General features: G+C 46.6%; 2 protein-coding genes across 9 annotated transcripts in view; one reads left to right on the top strand and one right to left on the bottom strand.

The window, feature by feature from the left end:
• rbks (ribokinase) overlaps positions 1–3,065 on the bottom strand; it is a 179,687-nt gene extending 176,622 nt beyond the window's left edge. The window contains exon 1 of the mRNA XM_069887726.1: positions 2,398–3,065. Within this exon, the coding sequence (XP_069743827.1) occupies positions 2,398–3,050 (653 nt within the window). The 5' untranslated portion in view covers positions 3,051–3,065. The remainder of the gene's footprint in view (positions 1–2,397) is intronic.
• The window catches only part of babam2 (BRISC and BRCA1 A complex member 2), a 243,420-nt gene continuing 232,156 nt past the window's right edge, over positions 2,798–14,061 (top strand). For 3 of the 8 annotated variants that reach the window (XM_069887731.1, XM_069887735.1, XM_069887727.1), the window contains exon 1: positions 2,812–2,919. Coding sequence is in view for 1 of the 8 variants with exons in the window: in XM_069887732.1 (XP_069743833.1) it covers positions 2,893–2,915 (23 nt within the window). In the remaining 7 variants the exon portion in view is untranslated. Of the gene's footprint in view, positions 2,920–14,061 lie in introns of all 8 variants that reach the window. The other 5 variants (XM_069887732.1, XM_069887729.1, XM_069887728.1 and 2 more) reach the window with 5 other exon arrangements.

Here is a 14,061-nt window from a genome sequence, read left to right as displayed (position 1 = left end):
ATCTAAGTTTGAAATTTTACTTACAGAGGGTGGTAAGAAGGGATTTATATCTGAGATGTACTCTTTCTTCTTTGGCTTGGCTTCGCGGACGAAGATTTATGGAGGGGGTAAAAAGTCCACGTCAGCTGCAGGCTCGTTTGTGGCTGACAAGTCCGATGCGGGACAGGCAGACACGATTGCAGCGGTTGCAAGGGAAAATTGGTTGGTTGGGGTTGGGTGTTGGGTTTTTCCTCCTTTGTCTTTTGTCAGTGAGGTGGGCTCTGCGGTCTTCTTCAAAGGAGGTTGCTGCCCGCCAAACTGTGAGGCGCCAAGATGCACGGTTTGAGGCGTTATCAGCCCACTCGCGGTGGTCAATGTGACAGGCACCAAGAGATTTCTTTAGGCAGTCCTTGTACCTTTTCTTTGGTGCACCTCTGTCACGGTGGCCAGTGGAGAGCTCGCCATATAACACGATCTTGGGAAGGCGATGGTCCTCCATTCTGGAGACGTGACCCATCCAGCGCAGCTGAATCTTCAGCAGCGTGGACTCGATGCTGTCGACCTCTGCCATCTCAAGTACTTCGACGTTAGGGGTGTAAGCGCTCCAATGGATGTTGAGGATGGAGCGGAGACAACGCTGGTAGAAGCGTTCTAGGAGCCGTAGGTGGTGCCGGTAGAGGACCCATGATTCGGAGCCGAACAGGAGTGTGGGTATGACAACGGCTCTGTATACGCTTATCTTTGTGAGGTTTTTCAGTTGGTTGTTTTTCCAGACTCTTTTGTGTAGTCTTCCAAAGGCGCTATTTGCCTTGGCGAGTCTGTTGTCTATCTCATTGTCGATCCTTGCATCTGATGAAATGGTGCAGCCGAGATAGGTAAACTGGTTGACCGTTTTGAGTTTTGTGTGCCCGATGGAGATGTGGGGGGGCTGGTAGTCATGGTGGGGAGCTGGTTGATGGAGGACCTCAGTTTTCTTCAGGCTGACTTCCAGGCCAAACATTTTGGCAGTTTCCGCAAAGCAGGACGTCAAGCGCTGAAGAGCTGGCTCTGAATGGGCAACTAAAGCGGCATCATCTGCAAAGAGTAGTTCACGGACAAGTTTCTCTTGTGTCTTGGTGTGAGCTTGCAGGCGCCTCAGATTGAAGAGACTGCCATCCGTGCGGTACCGGATGTAAACAGCGTCTTCATTGTTGGGGTCTTTCATGGCTTGGTTCAGCATCATGCTGAAGAAGATTGAAAAGAGGGTTGGTGCGAGAACACAGCCTTGCTTCACGCCATTGTTAATGGAGAAGGGTTCGGAGAGCTCTCCGATGTACTCTTTATTACAGAATAAAATATACCTAAGTTGGATATGCATAAATCTAGGTTGAAATGGGAAATAGATATATGAATATTTATTTATCAAGTGACTGGATGAATTTATGTAAGGATAGTATGACTAAAATTATAAATGTTAGGTATCGGTTATTTTATTATAATTTTATTAATGAATTATATTTAACTCAAGAAAAATTAAGGAGATATAATTTAATTTTTTTCAGATTTATGTTTCAGATGTCAGAAGGAAGTAGGTTCTTTTTTACATTCTTCTTGGTTATGTGAAACAGTAAAACCTTTTTGGAATTTTTAAGAAGTTATTTTGAAAGTGAAACTTTCATTGGATGCTTTAGTATTTTTGTTGGGTAATATTAATAGGTTGAGTTTCGAATTACAATTAAATAGATTTTAAATTGCATTTTTGAGACTAGCTGAAGCTAGCAAATGAGACAGACATGAGAATACAGAGATGGCACATGGAATTGAGGTCTTGTATTCCGTCGGGAGAAAATAACAGAATTTACATGATGATTATCTTTATTGTCAAACTTGGAACCCTTAATTGGATTATATGGGTTTGAGTTTTTGAATCCCCCCCAGCTGCCCAGTGCTGGCGTTTCTCTAATCCGTGGTAATTAATTGATGAAATTTGTTATTATGGCTAATCTCCTCGTTTTCTTTTCTTTGTGGTAGGTTAGTGGGGGGGGGGGGGTTAGCTTGTATGCCTAAATTGGAATCTAAGTTGAAATGGAAGACATATGAAGTGACTGGATGAATTTATCATGTATGTTTTTTGAATATATGTATCATGGTTTCAATAAATATTTAAAAAAAAAAGACATTAATCCAATTCCAGCCTATTTGCTGTTTAATCCTGCTGGAACTGAGAGCCAATGTTCTGCTGGGAACATGAACGAACCACTCTCATACCTTGATGCAATTGTTCTGCTTTTCCAAATTAAAAAAAAATGAATGAGCAGCCCTAATGACTTCATTCGAACTTGGAAATTTTAGGAGCGACTCATTCAGCTCCTGGATCAATGTATGAAGTGAGCAAAGTCCCGCAAGGTCTGTGCCTCTGTCACACTGAGGTGCACTAACCTGACCAAGTCAGTCATGCAGGATCCGACAACCAGGACATCAGGGGCCGCAGTGGCCGGGAGAAGGTTTGCTGGGACTGACATGTTCGGGGACTTCCGACCTTCCAAGAAGGAAGCGAAACTCGGCTTCCTCGGTTCACGACCCTCTCGTCCGCGTGGGGGCGGGGAAGGCAACGCGACCAGGGCGATGGAAGACCCCAACTCGGGGAGGCTGCCTGACTTCGAAAAAAAAAACATTCGTCCCCCTCCCCCCCCAAAAAAAAAGACGGGCAGAAAGCGAGAAGGGACTGTTTGGCGATAGAAAAAAAGACTTGGTCGGTCGACGGCGGGGAACAACCCCGCAATCAGGCGACTGTGCGGGCCAGCCAAGGGGAGGGCGCTTGCGCATGCGCTGCCGGCTCGGGCCGGTGGAGGGTGTGAGCCGCTGGGAAGAGCGCGAGCGAGTGGGCGGGCGGGGCGCGAGCTGGACCCGGCGTCACCGTGACGCCGCGTGTTGATGGAATCGCCGGGAGGCTTCAGGCAGGTACTCGCTTCGTCGCCGTGTGTAATGTATCTGTCCTCTGTACATGTAGACCCCTTGATAGGAGCTTTATCCTGCAGCTTGAGCGGAGGGGGCCCGATAGTGCCTTCCCCGTTGAAGGACGTCGGACGCATCGCGGCTTGAAAGGGCTGCACTTGACGTGCACTTGAGTCGCAGCATCCGAGCTGCCGCTTGTTTCCCAGCCCATTCCTGCAGCCGGAGGGGCGGGGGTGGAGGAGCCCTGGACGGTGAGGTCTCGGGCAACGTCACAAGTGACGCAGCTGCGAAGCTCTGCAAAGCCTTTGGACCTGGATTGGGGTGGCAGGCTGACAGAAAGGGTCACCCCCCCCCCTCCCTCTCTGCACCCCCCCACTTTCTCCCTCTCTCCACCCCCCCACTTTCTCTCTCTCTCTCTACCCCCCCACCTCTTCTCCCTCTCCACCCCCCCTCCTCTCTCTCTGCACCCCCCCCACTTTCTCCCCTACTCCACCCCCCAACTTCTCCCTCTCTCCAACCCCCCACTCTCTCTCTCTCTCCACCCCCCCCACACTCTCACTCTCCACCCCCCCACTTCTCCCTCTCTCCACCCCCCACTTCTCCCTCTCTCCACCCCCCCACTCTCTCTCTCTCTACCCCCCCACTCTCTCCCTCTCCACCCCCCCTCCTCTCTCTCTGCACCCCCCCACTTTCTCCCTCTCTCCACCCCCCCAACTTTCCTCCCTCTCCACCACCCCCCCCACTCTCACTCTCTCCACCCCCCCCACTCTCTCTCTCTCCCCCCCCACTCTCTCTCCTCCACCCCCCACTCTCTCTCTCCACCCCCCCCACTTTCTCCCTCTCTCCACCCCCCCACTTTCTCTCTCTCTCTACCCCCCACTCTCTCCCTCTCCACCCCCCCCTCCCTCTCTGCACCCCCCCACTTTCACCCTCTCTCCACCCCCCACTCTCACCCTCTCCACCCCCCTCCTCTCACTCTGCACCCCCACTTTCTCCCTCTCTCCACCCCCCACTTTCTCTCTCCTCTACCCCCCCACTCTCTCCCTCTCCACCCCCCCTCCTCTCTCTCTGCACCCCCCACTTTCTCCCCTCTCCACCCCCCACTTTCTCCCTCTCTCCACCCCCCCACTCTCTCTCTCTCCACCCCCCCACTCTCTCTCTCTCCACCCCCCCACTCTCTCTCTCTCCACCCCCCCACTCTCACTCTCTCCACCCCCCACCTCTCACACCACCCCCCCACTTTCTCCCACTCTCCACCCCCCCACTTTCCTCTCTCTCCTACCCCCCCCACTCTCTCCCTCTCCACCCCCCCTCCTCTCTCTCTGCACCCCCCCACTTCTCCCACTCTCCACCCCCCACTTTCACCACCCCCCCCACACTCACACTCTCCACCCCCCACACTCTCTCTCACACCCACCCCCAACCACTCTCCCACCACCCCCCACCTCTCTCACCCCCCTCCCACTCTCACTCTCCACCCCCCCACACTCTCTCTCTCCACCCCCCCACTCTCAAACCTCCACCCCCTATCTCTAACTTCCACCCCCCATTCTCTAACTTCCACCCCCCAACTCTCAAACTCCCCACACCACCCCCCACCTCTAACTCACCACCCCCCACACTAACTCACCAACCCCCACCTAACACTCCACCCCCCACTCTTACTCTCCACCCCCCACTCTTACTCTCCACCCCCCACTCTAACTCTCCACCCCCCCCACTCTAACTCTCCACCCCCCCACTCTACCTCCACCACCCCACTCTACCTCCACCCCCCCACTCAACTCCACCCCCCCACTCAACTCCACCCCCCCACTCTACACTCTCACCCCCCACTCTAACTCTCCACCCCCCCCCCCTCACTAACTCCACCCCCTCTCTAACCTCTCCACCCCCTCTCTAACTCTCCACCCCCCCACTCTCTCTCTCTCCACCCCCCACTCACTCTCTCTCCACCCCCCCACTCTCTCTCTCTCCACCCCCCCCCACTCTCTCTCTCACTCCACCCCCCCCCACTCTCTCTCTCTCCACCCCCCCACTCTCTCTCTCCACCCCCCCACTCTCTCTCTCCACCCCCCCACTCTCTCTCTCTCCACCCCCTCACTCTCTCTCTCTCCACCCCCCACTCTCTCTCTCTCCACCCCCCCTCTCTCTCTCTCACACCCCCACTCTCTCTCTCCACCCCCCCACTCTCTCTCTCTCCACCCCCCACTCTCTCACTCTCCCACCCCCCCACTCTCTCTCTCTCCACCCCCCACTCTCTCTCTCTCCACCCCCCCACTCTCTCTCTCTCCACCCCCCACTCTCTCTCTCTCCACCCCCCCACTCTCTCTCTCTCCACCCCCCCACTCTCTCTCTCTCCACCCCCCCACTCTCTCTCTCCACCCCCCCACTCTCTCTCTCTCCACCCCCCCACTCTCTCTCTCTCCACCCCCCCACTCTCTCACTCTCCACCCCCCCACTCTCTCTCTCTCCACCCCCCCACTCTCTCTCTCTCCACCCCCCCACTCTCTCTCTCTCCACCCCCCCACTCTCTCTCTCTCCACCCCCCCACTCTCTCTCCTCCACCCCCCCACTCTCTCTCTCTCCACCCCCCCACTCTCTCTCTCTCCACCCCCCCACTCTCTCTCTCTCCACCCCCCCCACTCTCTCTCTCTCCACCCCCCCCACTCTCTCTCTCTCCACCCCCCCCACTCTCTCTCTCTCCACCCCCCCACTCTCTCTCTCTCCACCCCCCCCACTCTCTCTCTCTCCACCCCCCCCACTCTCTCTCTCTCCACCCCCCCACTCTCTCTCTCTCCACCCCCCCCACTCTCTCTCTCTCCACCCCCCCCACTCTCTCTCTCTCCACCCCCCCCACTCTCTCTCTCTCCACCCCCCCCACTCTCTCTCTCTCCACCCCCCCCACTCTCTCTCTCTCCACCCCCCCCACTCTCTCTCTCTCCACCCCCCCCCACTCTCTCTCTCTCCACCCCCCCCACTCTCTCTCTCTCCACCCCCCCCACTCTCTCTCTCTCCACCACCCCCCCACTCTCTCTCTCTCTCCACCCCACCCACTCTCTCTCTCTCTCCACCCCCACTCTCTCTCTCTCCACCCCCCCACTCTCTCTCTCTCCACCCCCCCACTCTCTCTCTCTCCACCCCCCCACTCTCTCTCTCTCCACCCCCCACTCTCTCTCTCTCCACCCCCCCACTCTCTCTCTCTCTCCACCCCCCCACTCTCTCTCTCTCCACCCCCCCACTCTCTCTCTCTCCACCCCCCACTCTCTCTCTCCACCCCCCACTCTCTCTCTCTCCACCCCCCACTCTCTCTCTCTCCACCCCCCCACTCTCTCTCTCTCCACCCCCCCACTCTCTCTCTCTCCACCCCCCCCACTCTCTCTCTCTCCACCCCCCCACTCTCTCTCTCTCCCCCCCTCCCCCACTCTCTCTCTTTCTCTCTCTCTCCACCTCTCCCTCTCTCCTACATGCACATTTACAGTTGGTATTTTAAACCTTTTTGGCATCGCCTTGTATACTTTGCCTTGACTCAGCAGTTCTCTCGCAACTTTCTGTTCAGGAGTTGCAACCAGGCTCTCAATACCTGTTGGTATCTGAAAACAAAATAAAAATGGGGTCAACACATCCATGTCCCACCTCTGCTCATTCCCGGACCAGCTTCAATATTTATTGCTATGAAATAAAGCTCTATTTTTGCTTGTTTGCCCTTTTGTTTATTTTTGAAACCGCACAACTCTCAGAATCAAGTTTATTGTCGCGAATCAGTCACAAAATCTGTTCTTTTGCAGCAGATGTATTGCTCAGAATTGCAGTTCTGCCCAAAAGGTGTGGTGGGGTGGGGGGGGGGGGGGGGAGGAAAGTGAGGTGGTATCCATCAGTTCATTACCTGTTCAGAACTCTGATAGCAGAGGAGGAAAAGCTGTTTTTGTAATGTTGAGTGTCTTCAGGCTCCTGTACCTCCTTCCTGATGGTAATGAGAAGAGGGCATGGCCTTGATGATAGATGCTGCTTTCTTGAGACATTCCTCTTGTACATATCCTTAATGGAGTGATGACAAATGCACCCTGATGACTCTGACCAAATTTATAACCTTCTATAGCCTTCTTCCTGGTTTGTGAATTGGTACTTCCATATCAGTGATTTAACCAGACAGAATGCTTTCCAGGAAAATTGATGACAAACCAAATTTCCTAATGAAATATTGCCACTGGCAAGGCTTTTTAAGATTACAATGACCTGATGGTCCTAGAATAGATCTGCACAATCAATTACTTTCAGTTTTGTGACACCATTCATCTAGCTGATCTATCTCACTCCTTCATTGCATTTGAAAAAAAGGTAACAATGTGGTGGAAGTATAAATAGGTCAGGTAGCATCTGTTGGAGAGAGAGGCAGTGTAAATGTAGTTGGTCTTTGTATTAAAACTTAATCTGTGGTAAATCTGTAGAATTTGTTGCCACAAGTGGTTGTAGAGGCCAGGTCATTGGATTATTTAAGGCAGAGATTGATAGGTTCTTGTTTAGCCAGGGCATTGAAGGTTATGGGGAGAAGGCCAGGCAGTGGGGCTGAGTGGGGAAAATGGATCAGCACGTGATTGAATGGCAAGGCAGACTCAATGGGTTAATAGGCCTATTTTTGCTTCTGTATCTTCTGGTCTCTTCCTAACCAGAATGCTTCCAGTATTTTCCTGTTTTTTTCTGAAACAGCGAATGCACTTGGTTGCCTTGATTGTGAACCTCTCAACCATTGAATAAAGTCATAGCTGATATTCAGCTCCCCTTCCCCATGCAATTCCATAATTTTAGTGGTATTCAACACTCAGTTAACTTCTGTCTTAAATGTACTTAATCACAGTGTCTCTCGTTCTCTAGAGTACAGAATTCTAAAGACTTTTAACCCTATGTGAGAAATTGCACCACAACTTAGACTAGGGTGGCAGCGCCAGCATCCTGGGTTCTAATCCAGTGCTATCTGCAAGGACTTTTACATTCTCCCCATGTCTGCATGAGTTTTCCCCGAGTGCTCCGGTTTCCTCCAGCCTTCCAAAATGTATCAGATTGTTGGTAATTGGGCAGCATGGATTTAATTGGCTTCTCCCAAGCTGTAACTTTTTTGTATTAATTTAAATTTTAATAACACCTGGAATTAATGGTTCCTGCTTCTAAATGTTATTTTTGTCACTCTGAATTACCTTCATCAAGCCTTCCAAAACATCTGTGCGAAATTGAAATAATTTTGCATCTTAACGATGTGATATGTCAACTGCGTGACATAGGAGTTCAAAACTTCCACGTTCCAAATAATTCAGAATCTGAACGGCAAAGAATATATAGAACAAGCTGTATAGACAGTTATAATTACAGCATTTAATAAACATTTAATAAATATTTATATGGATAGAAAAAGTTAAGAGTGGCTTAAGAAAGAACTTTGTCATTTTTCCTTTTTTTTCCTTTCTTATAACCATATAACAATTACAGTACGGAAACAGGCCATATTGGCCCCTCGAGTCCGCACTGATTTACATGAACTCCTCTAGTCCCACCTACCCGCTCCCTGCCCATAACCCTCCAACCCCCTCACATCCATGCACTCATCCAACCTTCTAAATGACAACTTTGACTCTTTTTTTGAGTTATTTTGAGAGGAGTGGACACAATTTTCATCTTTTTTTTAGTATTATTGGAAAAGTACAAATTGTTTGTCTTTTTTAATCTTTCAATTTTTTGTGTGTAAAAATTGAAGTGAATGAAATTGGAAGTAATTTCAATGTTGTCTTCATGGGGGTAAAATGACAAATCTAAGTATTTTGGTTAACTTCGTAGGAGATTAGTTTTGGTGGTTTGGAACAGAGTTTAACCTTTCCATTTGTCTACTCAAAAAAATTCTCTCTCTTTCCCAGTCTGACATTCTTTTATAAATGTGTTCTTTCCTTGTGCTAATTCTTCAGGCTCATGAGAGCCAAGGTACACTTTGCTATAAGACTTCCAAGTGCAAGACTTACCCTATCAATTGAAATGCTGCTCCTCCAAAATCTAGCTTTAAGGTAAAATTTTTGATTGGGTTTGCCAGGAAGCATTGTATTATCATTTTATGACACAAGGAATAAGAATAAAGAAATTCATCAATGCTTCTTGCCTATTTTTATAGATGAACCACAAAAAATGTATCTTGTCATGCCTTTGTACAGGAATTGCTCTGCCTAAGACCACAAGAAATTGCAGAGAATTGTAAATGTAGCTCATGCCATGTCACAGAGCAATTATTAACTCTGACTGTAACCCCCAAATCCTCATGAAAGCAGCCAACATTAGAAGATCCATCCTTCCTAGGTCACACTCTCTTCTCCTCAACACCTCCTTTCCCTCAAAGCAGAAGATACGAGAGTTTGAAATCATCCACTTCAAAACTCAAAGGAAGTCCCCCCCCCCCCGTTGTTTTATCAGACATCTAAAATGTTGCTTTTGTACTGTTTTCACTGAACTTTTTCCTCTAACACTATATTCTGCACGTGTTTTATTTTACACTATCTGTTGGTTGACTTGCCTGTTGAGCACACAGAACAAAGTTTTTCACAGTATCTCAGTACATGTGGCAATAAACAATTCAGGATGGTTCAATTCCATTAAAGAAACCTCTTTCAGTTATTGAATTCTGATCTTGCAACTGGCCTTCCAACTTCTCCATCTGTTATTCTCATTGCATGGCAGATTAGAGTGTTGAGTGGAACTACACTCACATTGTACTGTCAGTACTTTTATAATTGTTTTGCTTGCTGAATGCACTTGTTTTTATTTGCATGTAGTTATTTGCATATAGCACTCTTTTTTACTTCTGACTGAATCCCAATTGTATTACATTGGGTTTGTATTTTACTTGACACAATAACAATAAAATTGAATTTAATCTAATCAAATGACCTGCAAGATCTGTCTGTCTCACCTGTATTCTTGCCTCCACTCCCAGCAAGTATTCACGTGGGTGAGTCTCTGGAATTTTCACCAGGAAGGTTTGGAAGCTAGATCATTGGGGGTTTTTAAAGAGGAGATGGTCCCCAATTCACTGATCTCACAAAAATGTGTGTTATGTGGAATTGGTGCTGAAAGAACTGACACCCTTTGACAGCGGATCAGCCTTGATCATGTTGAATAGCAGGGCATTTGAGATGTCTATTTCTGTCCCTGTTTACTAGTGCTCTTTGGAACAAAGCTGACATTTGCACAAATTTTGAGGTAACACAACAGTCCCATGTGAGAGCTGCCGTCTCTTCCACAAGGAGTGCCCCATTACAATAAATGTGGAGGCTTTGGAGTGGTTCACCAGGATGTTGCCTGGATTAGAGAGCATTAGCTAAAGAGAGGTTGGACAAACTTGGATAGTTTTCTCTGGAGTAAGAGGCATCAATGGGGGAGATAGAGATTTTTACCAGGATAATAATGTATTTGTAATGTATGTATGAGGAAATGTATTGAAATGAAGTTTAAAGGAGAAGTGCGGGGCAAGTATTTTTTACATAAAGAGTGGTAGGTACCTGGAAAGGGCTGAAAGGTGTGGTGGAAGCAGATACCATAGGAAAACAGATCCTCAGCAGAGAAACAGGTCTTTCAAAACTATTATTTTGCCTAGTCCCATTTACCTGCACCCGAACCATAGCCCTCCATAATCCTACCACCTATGTACCTATCCAACTTGAGTCCACATTCACCACTACAGCTCGTTGAAACATTTCCCCTTTCACCCTTAATTCTTGTTTTCAAATTCATATCTCACCTAACCTCAGTGGAAAAAAACCTCATAATTTTTTTATACTTCAATCAAATCTTCACTCATTCTTCTACACTCCAGGGAATAAAGTCCAAAATTGTTTCATTTTCTTTGTACCTCAATTCCTCAAGTCCCGTCAACATCCATGTAAATTGTTTCTGCAATCTTTTAATTTTATGTACTCAGTACTTTGATTTATGAAGGCCAAAGTGCTAAAAACTCTCTTCGTGACCTGATCTACCTGTGATGTTGTGTATGATGGGAGAAATTAAGAGGGTCTTAGATGCATGAATATGCAGAGAGTGCAGGGATATGGATCATGTACAAGAAACAGATTTGTAGTTTAATTTGGTATTGTGTTTGGCATACTCATGGTGATGCAGTTGGTTCAAGAAGGGGGCCAATTTCAGTCATTTGTGAAGTGGTACGTTTCTGCCATAGTTTATGCAAAGTATTTGTGTACCCCTGAGGCATAGAATAAAAGATGTCAATTACATCCTTAATGTTCCTCTTATACCTTGAGTGCTCATGAGTCAGGGAATTTGAACTCGAGCTTAAATCTATTTCTTTTCCAATAAGAGTTTTGAATGGGTATCTTTCTTCAGAGTCTGACATCCTAACCCAGCAGAGCCAACTATAACTAGAAAACAGGAGTATGGGTCAACCACCAAACCACAAGCTCATGCTGTCAATGAGTGTTCTTGGCTGACCTATGGTAGCTTCACCTCCTCGTCTGTGCCAGTTCCCTATAACACACAATTCCTCCTACAGATTTAACATTTCAAATTGAAGCTTTTTAAGAAGACACCACATCTTGATTTGCTTATTATGCAATAATGCACCTTCATCCTTTCTATTTACATTTCCTCTTTCCCATGACTTAATTTTAGTTTGTGCCAGTGGCATATGATTCCTTTTTCTACTGTGATAGTATAGAATTTTCTCAGGTCCACTATATTTTCATCTGCATTTCTCTTTTGTGGGTTTGCATACTCCATTATCATTATATTTTTCAATATATTGACAACAGCTTTGATAGTTCATCTTTTATGTTGTATTATTTTATAATCCTTTTTAGTAGATCTCATTTTACATTTTACAAATGGTTGATGTTCTTTATCTTGAGGCTGTTGCTGTTTGGTCACATATTCAAAACGGAGAGTTTTTATTAAATTCTGGGGGTACATAGAAAAATGGCTGTCTGGATTACTAAAAAGTAGCTGCCAAGATCTCCCTTTGCCATTGCTCATTTGAAGGGGTGAAAAGTCAGCCTATTGGGACAAAGTCCATCGCCTGTCAGTGTGGAGCCCGAAAAACTATCTGGTAATGAATTCCTTAAAGACGAAAGAGCTCATAATGGATTTCAGGAGGAAGACTATGGCCCCAGCTCCATTGTATATTAATGGGGACTGTGTGGAAAGAGTCATGACTTTTAAGTTTCTGAGGACATATTTGGCTGAGGATCTTTCTTAGACTATTAATACCACGGCTATAGTTAAGAAAGCACATCAATGTCTCCATTTCCTGAGAACTCTTTGGAAAATCAATTTACAGGAGAAGTTGTTTGTGTCCTTCTATCGCTTCTCAATTGAAAGCATGCTGCCTTACTGAATTCTTGTGTGGTTTTCCAGATTTTCAGAGGATTATCAATTGGGTCCAGAAGATTATTGGGTGCTCCTTATCCTCTTTGGAGGATTTATTTCAATCTCGCTGTATCGGGAAGGCAGCCAGTATCTTTAAGGATTCTACTCATCCGGGCTATCACTTGTTTGACTTATTGCCCTCGGGTAGATGAAAAGCGTCCATTAAATCGTGGATGAACAGACTCCTAGAACTATCCGGAACTTAAACTCTGCCAATTAGTGCATTTTTGCATTGTTTTAATGCTTCTGGGTTTTTTTGTTTTATATACTCTTGTATGTTATATTTATGAGAACCGTGGGTTGCGTTTTTAATTTTGTGGTGTTTTCTTTCACAACAACAATAAAGTACTTACTTACTTAACTGTCATTACCAATGGTATAGTCTGTGATCTCAAATGAACACCCATTTACTCTCAGAATACAATTGTTCATTGCCACTGGTACCAAGAAGCAGTGAAAAGCTTTGTTTTGGGTGCAAGTCAATTCATACATCAAGTAATGCAAGGTATAAAGTTACAGTAAGTCATGAAATGCAGAAATTCATGCTACAAAGATAACATAAAGGAGATTTAAAACAGCCATCATTATATTCTAATTAACTCATTTTAAATGTGAAGGTTCACATTTTCAAGTTCATGTATTTTCTGCCTGATGAAAGGGTGAAAAGAGTGTGAGACCAGGGTGAGATAGTTAGTGGAGGGGAAGTTAGTTTGCATGATGGTCTGAGCTGCGTTCATACATTCCCTGCAGTTTCTTGCAATTTTGGGTGGTGTAATTCCCATACCAAGCTATAATGCATCTGGACACGATATTGTATATGTTTTAAAGGAAATAAATTGTAGCAGGTTTTTTAGTGTAAGTCACAAAGAAAAACAAACACATCAACACAGATCTCATTTAAAATGCCAGAGCTCTTCTCAAGTCAGACAGTCCAGGCTCCGAGTCCCTTTGAAAAACGTTGAAGAATGCCTATAGAGACTTCACAAGTAGGTGTTAATTGGATGTGCTGTGGAGTAAGGGATTATTTGTTTTGGAAAGCAACAGCTGAACCAACTCGGAAGATTAGGTCTGGAGCTGCAGTCTGTCTGAGTGCAGTTGGCTGTTCTAAGAGGGTCATGTGGTTTTCTCTGAGTGAGAAAAAGAGAGAGAGAATTCAGTTCTACAGTTCAGCAGCAGTTGCAGGGACTGGAACAGGACAAGCTGGCAAACTTGTGAAAAAAAAAACCATTTTGAAGACGGGTTGTGTGTTCTTAGTTCAGCCTGGTCAAATCCCTTGTGGTCCATACAGGAGGAGATGGCTGGCTGTATAATGTTTCACTTGAAATTAGGGAAAGAAAAAAATGGTGTCCTGAAAGAAAGAGGTTATCACCTGGAAAGCCCTAATGGGGCAAGTTTCTTCGGCAAGACACTGAAGTGGCTTATCTGAAGGAATCAATTGTGGGTGTCCAATGAGCAACAAATCTCGCTCTGAAAACCGACAAGAACCTTCCTGAGCGGGAACCTTTTAACTTTCAAACACCAAAGCCTGGTGAACTTCATAAATGTTAAATTCTGTGCTCAGTATAAGAATTGCCTGCAACCAGTGAACTTGGAGGAGTGAAAAGTGAGATTGGACTGTGAATTAAAGAACTTTTCTGAACATACACACACATTACATACACGTGTGCTTAGAATTAGAAGGGGGTTAACTTAGGTCAAGTTACATTAATACTAATAAGTTAAAGTGTGATCCTGTTTTTA

Source organism: Narcine bancroftii, chromosome 6 (genome assembly GCF_036971445.1).
Source record: "Narcine bancroftii isolate sNarBan1 chromosome 6, sNarBan1.hap1, whole genome shotgun sequence".
NCBI classification, from domain to species: Eukaryota; Metazoa; Chordata; class Chondrichthyes; order Torpediniformes; family Narcinidae; genus Narcine; species Narcine bancroftii.
The sequence above is the reverse complement of the archived record's forward strand: the minus strand, read 5'-3'. Positions and strand labels throughout refer to the sequence as shown.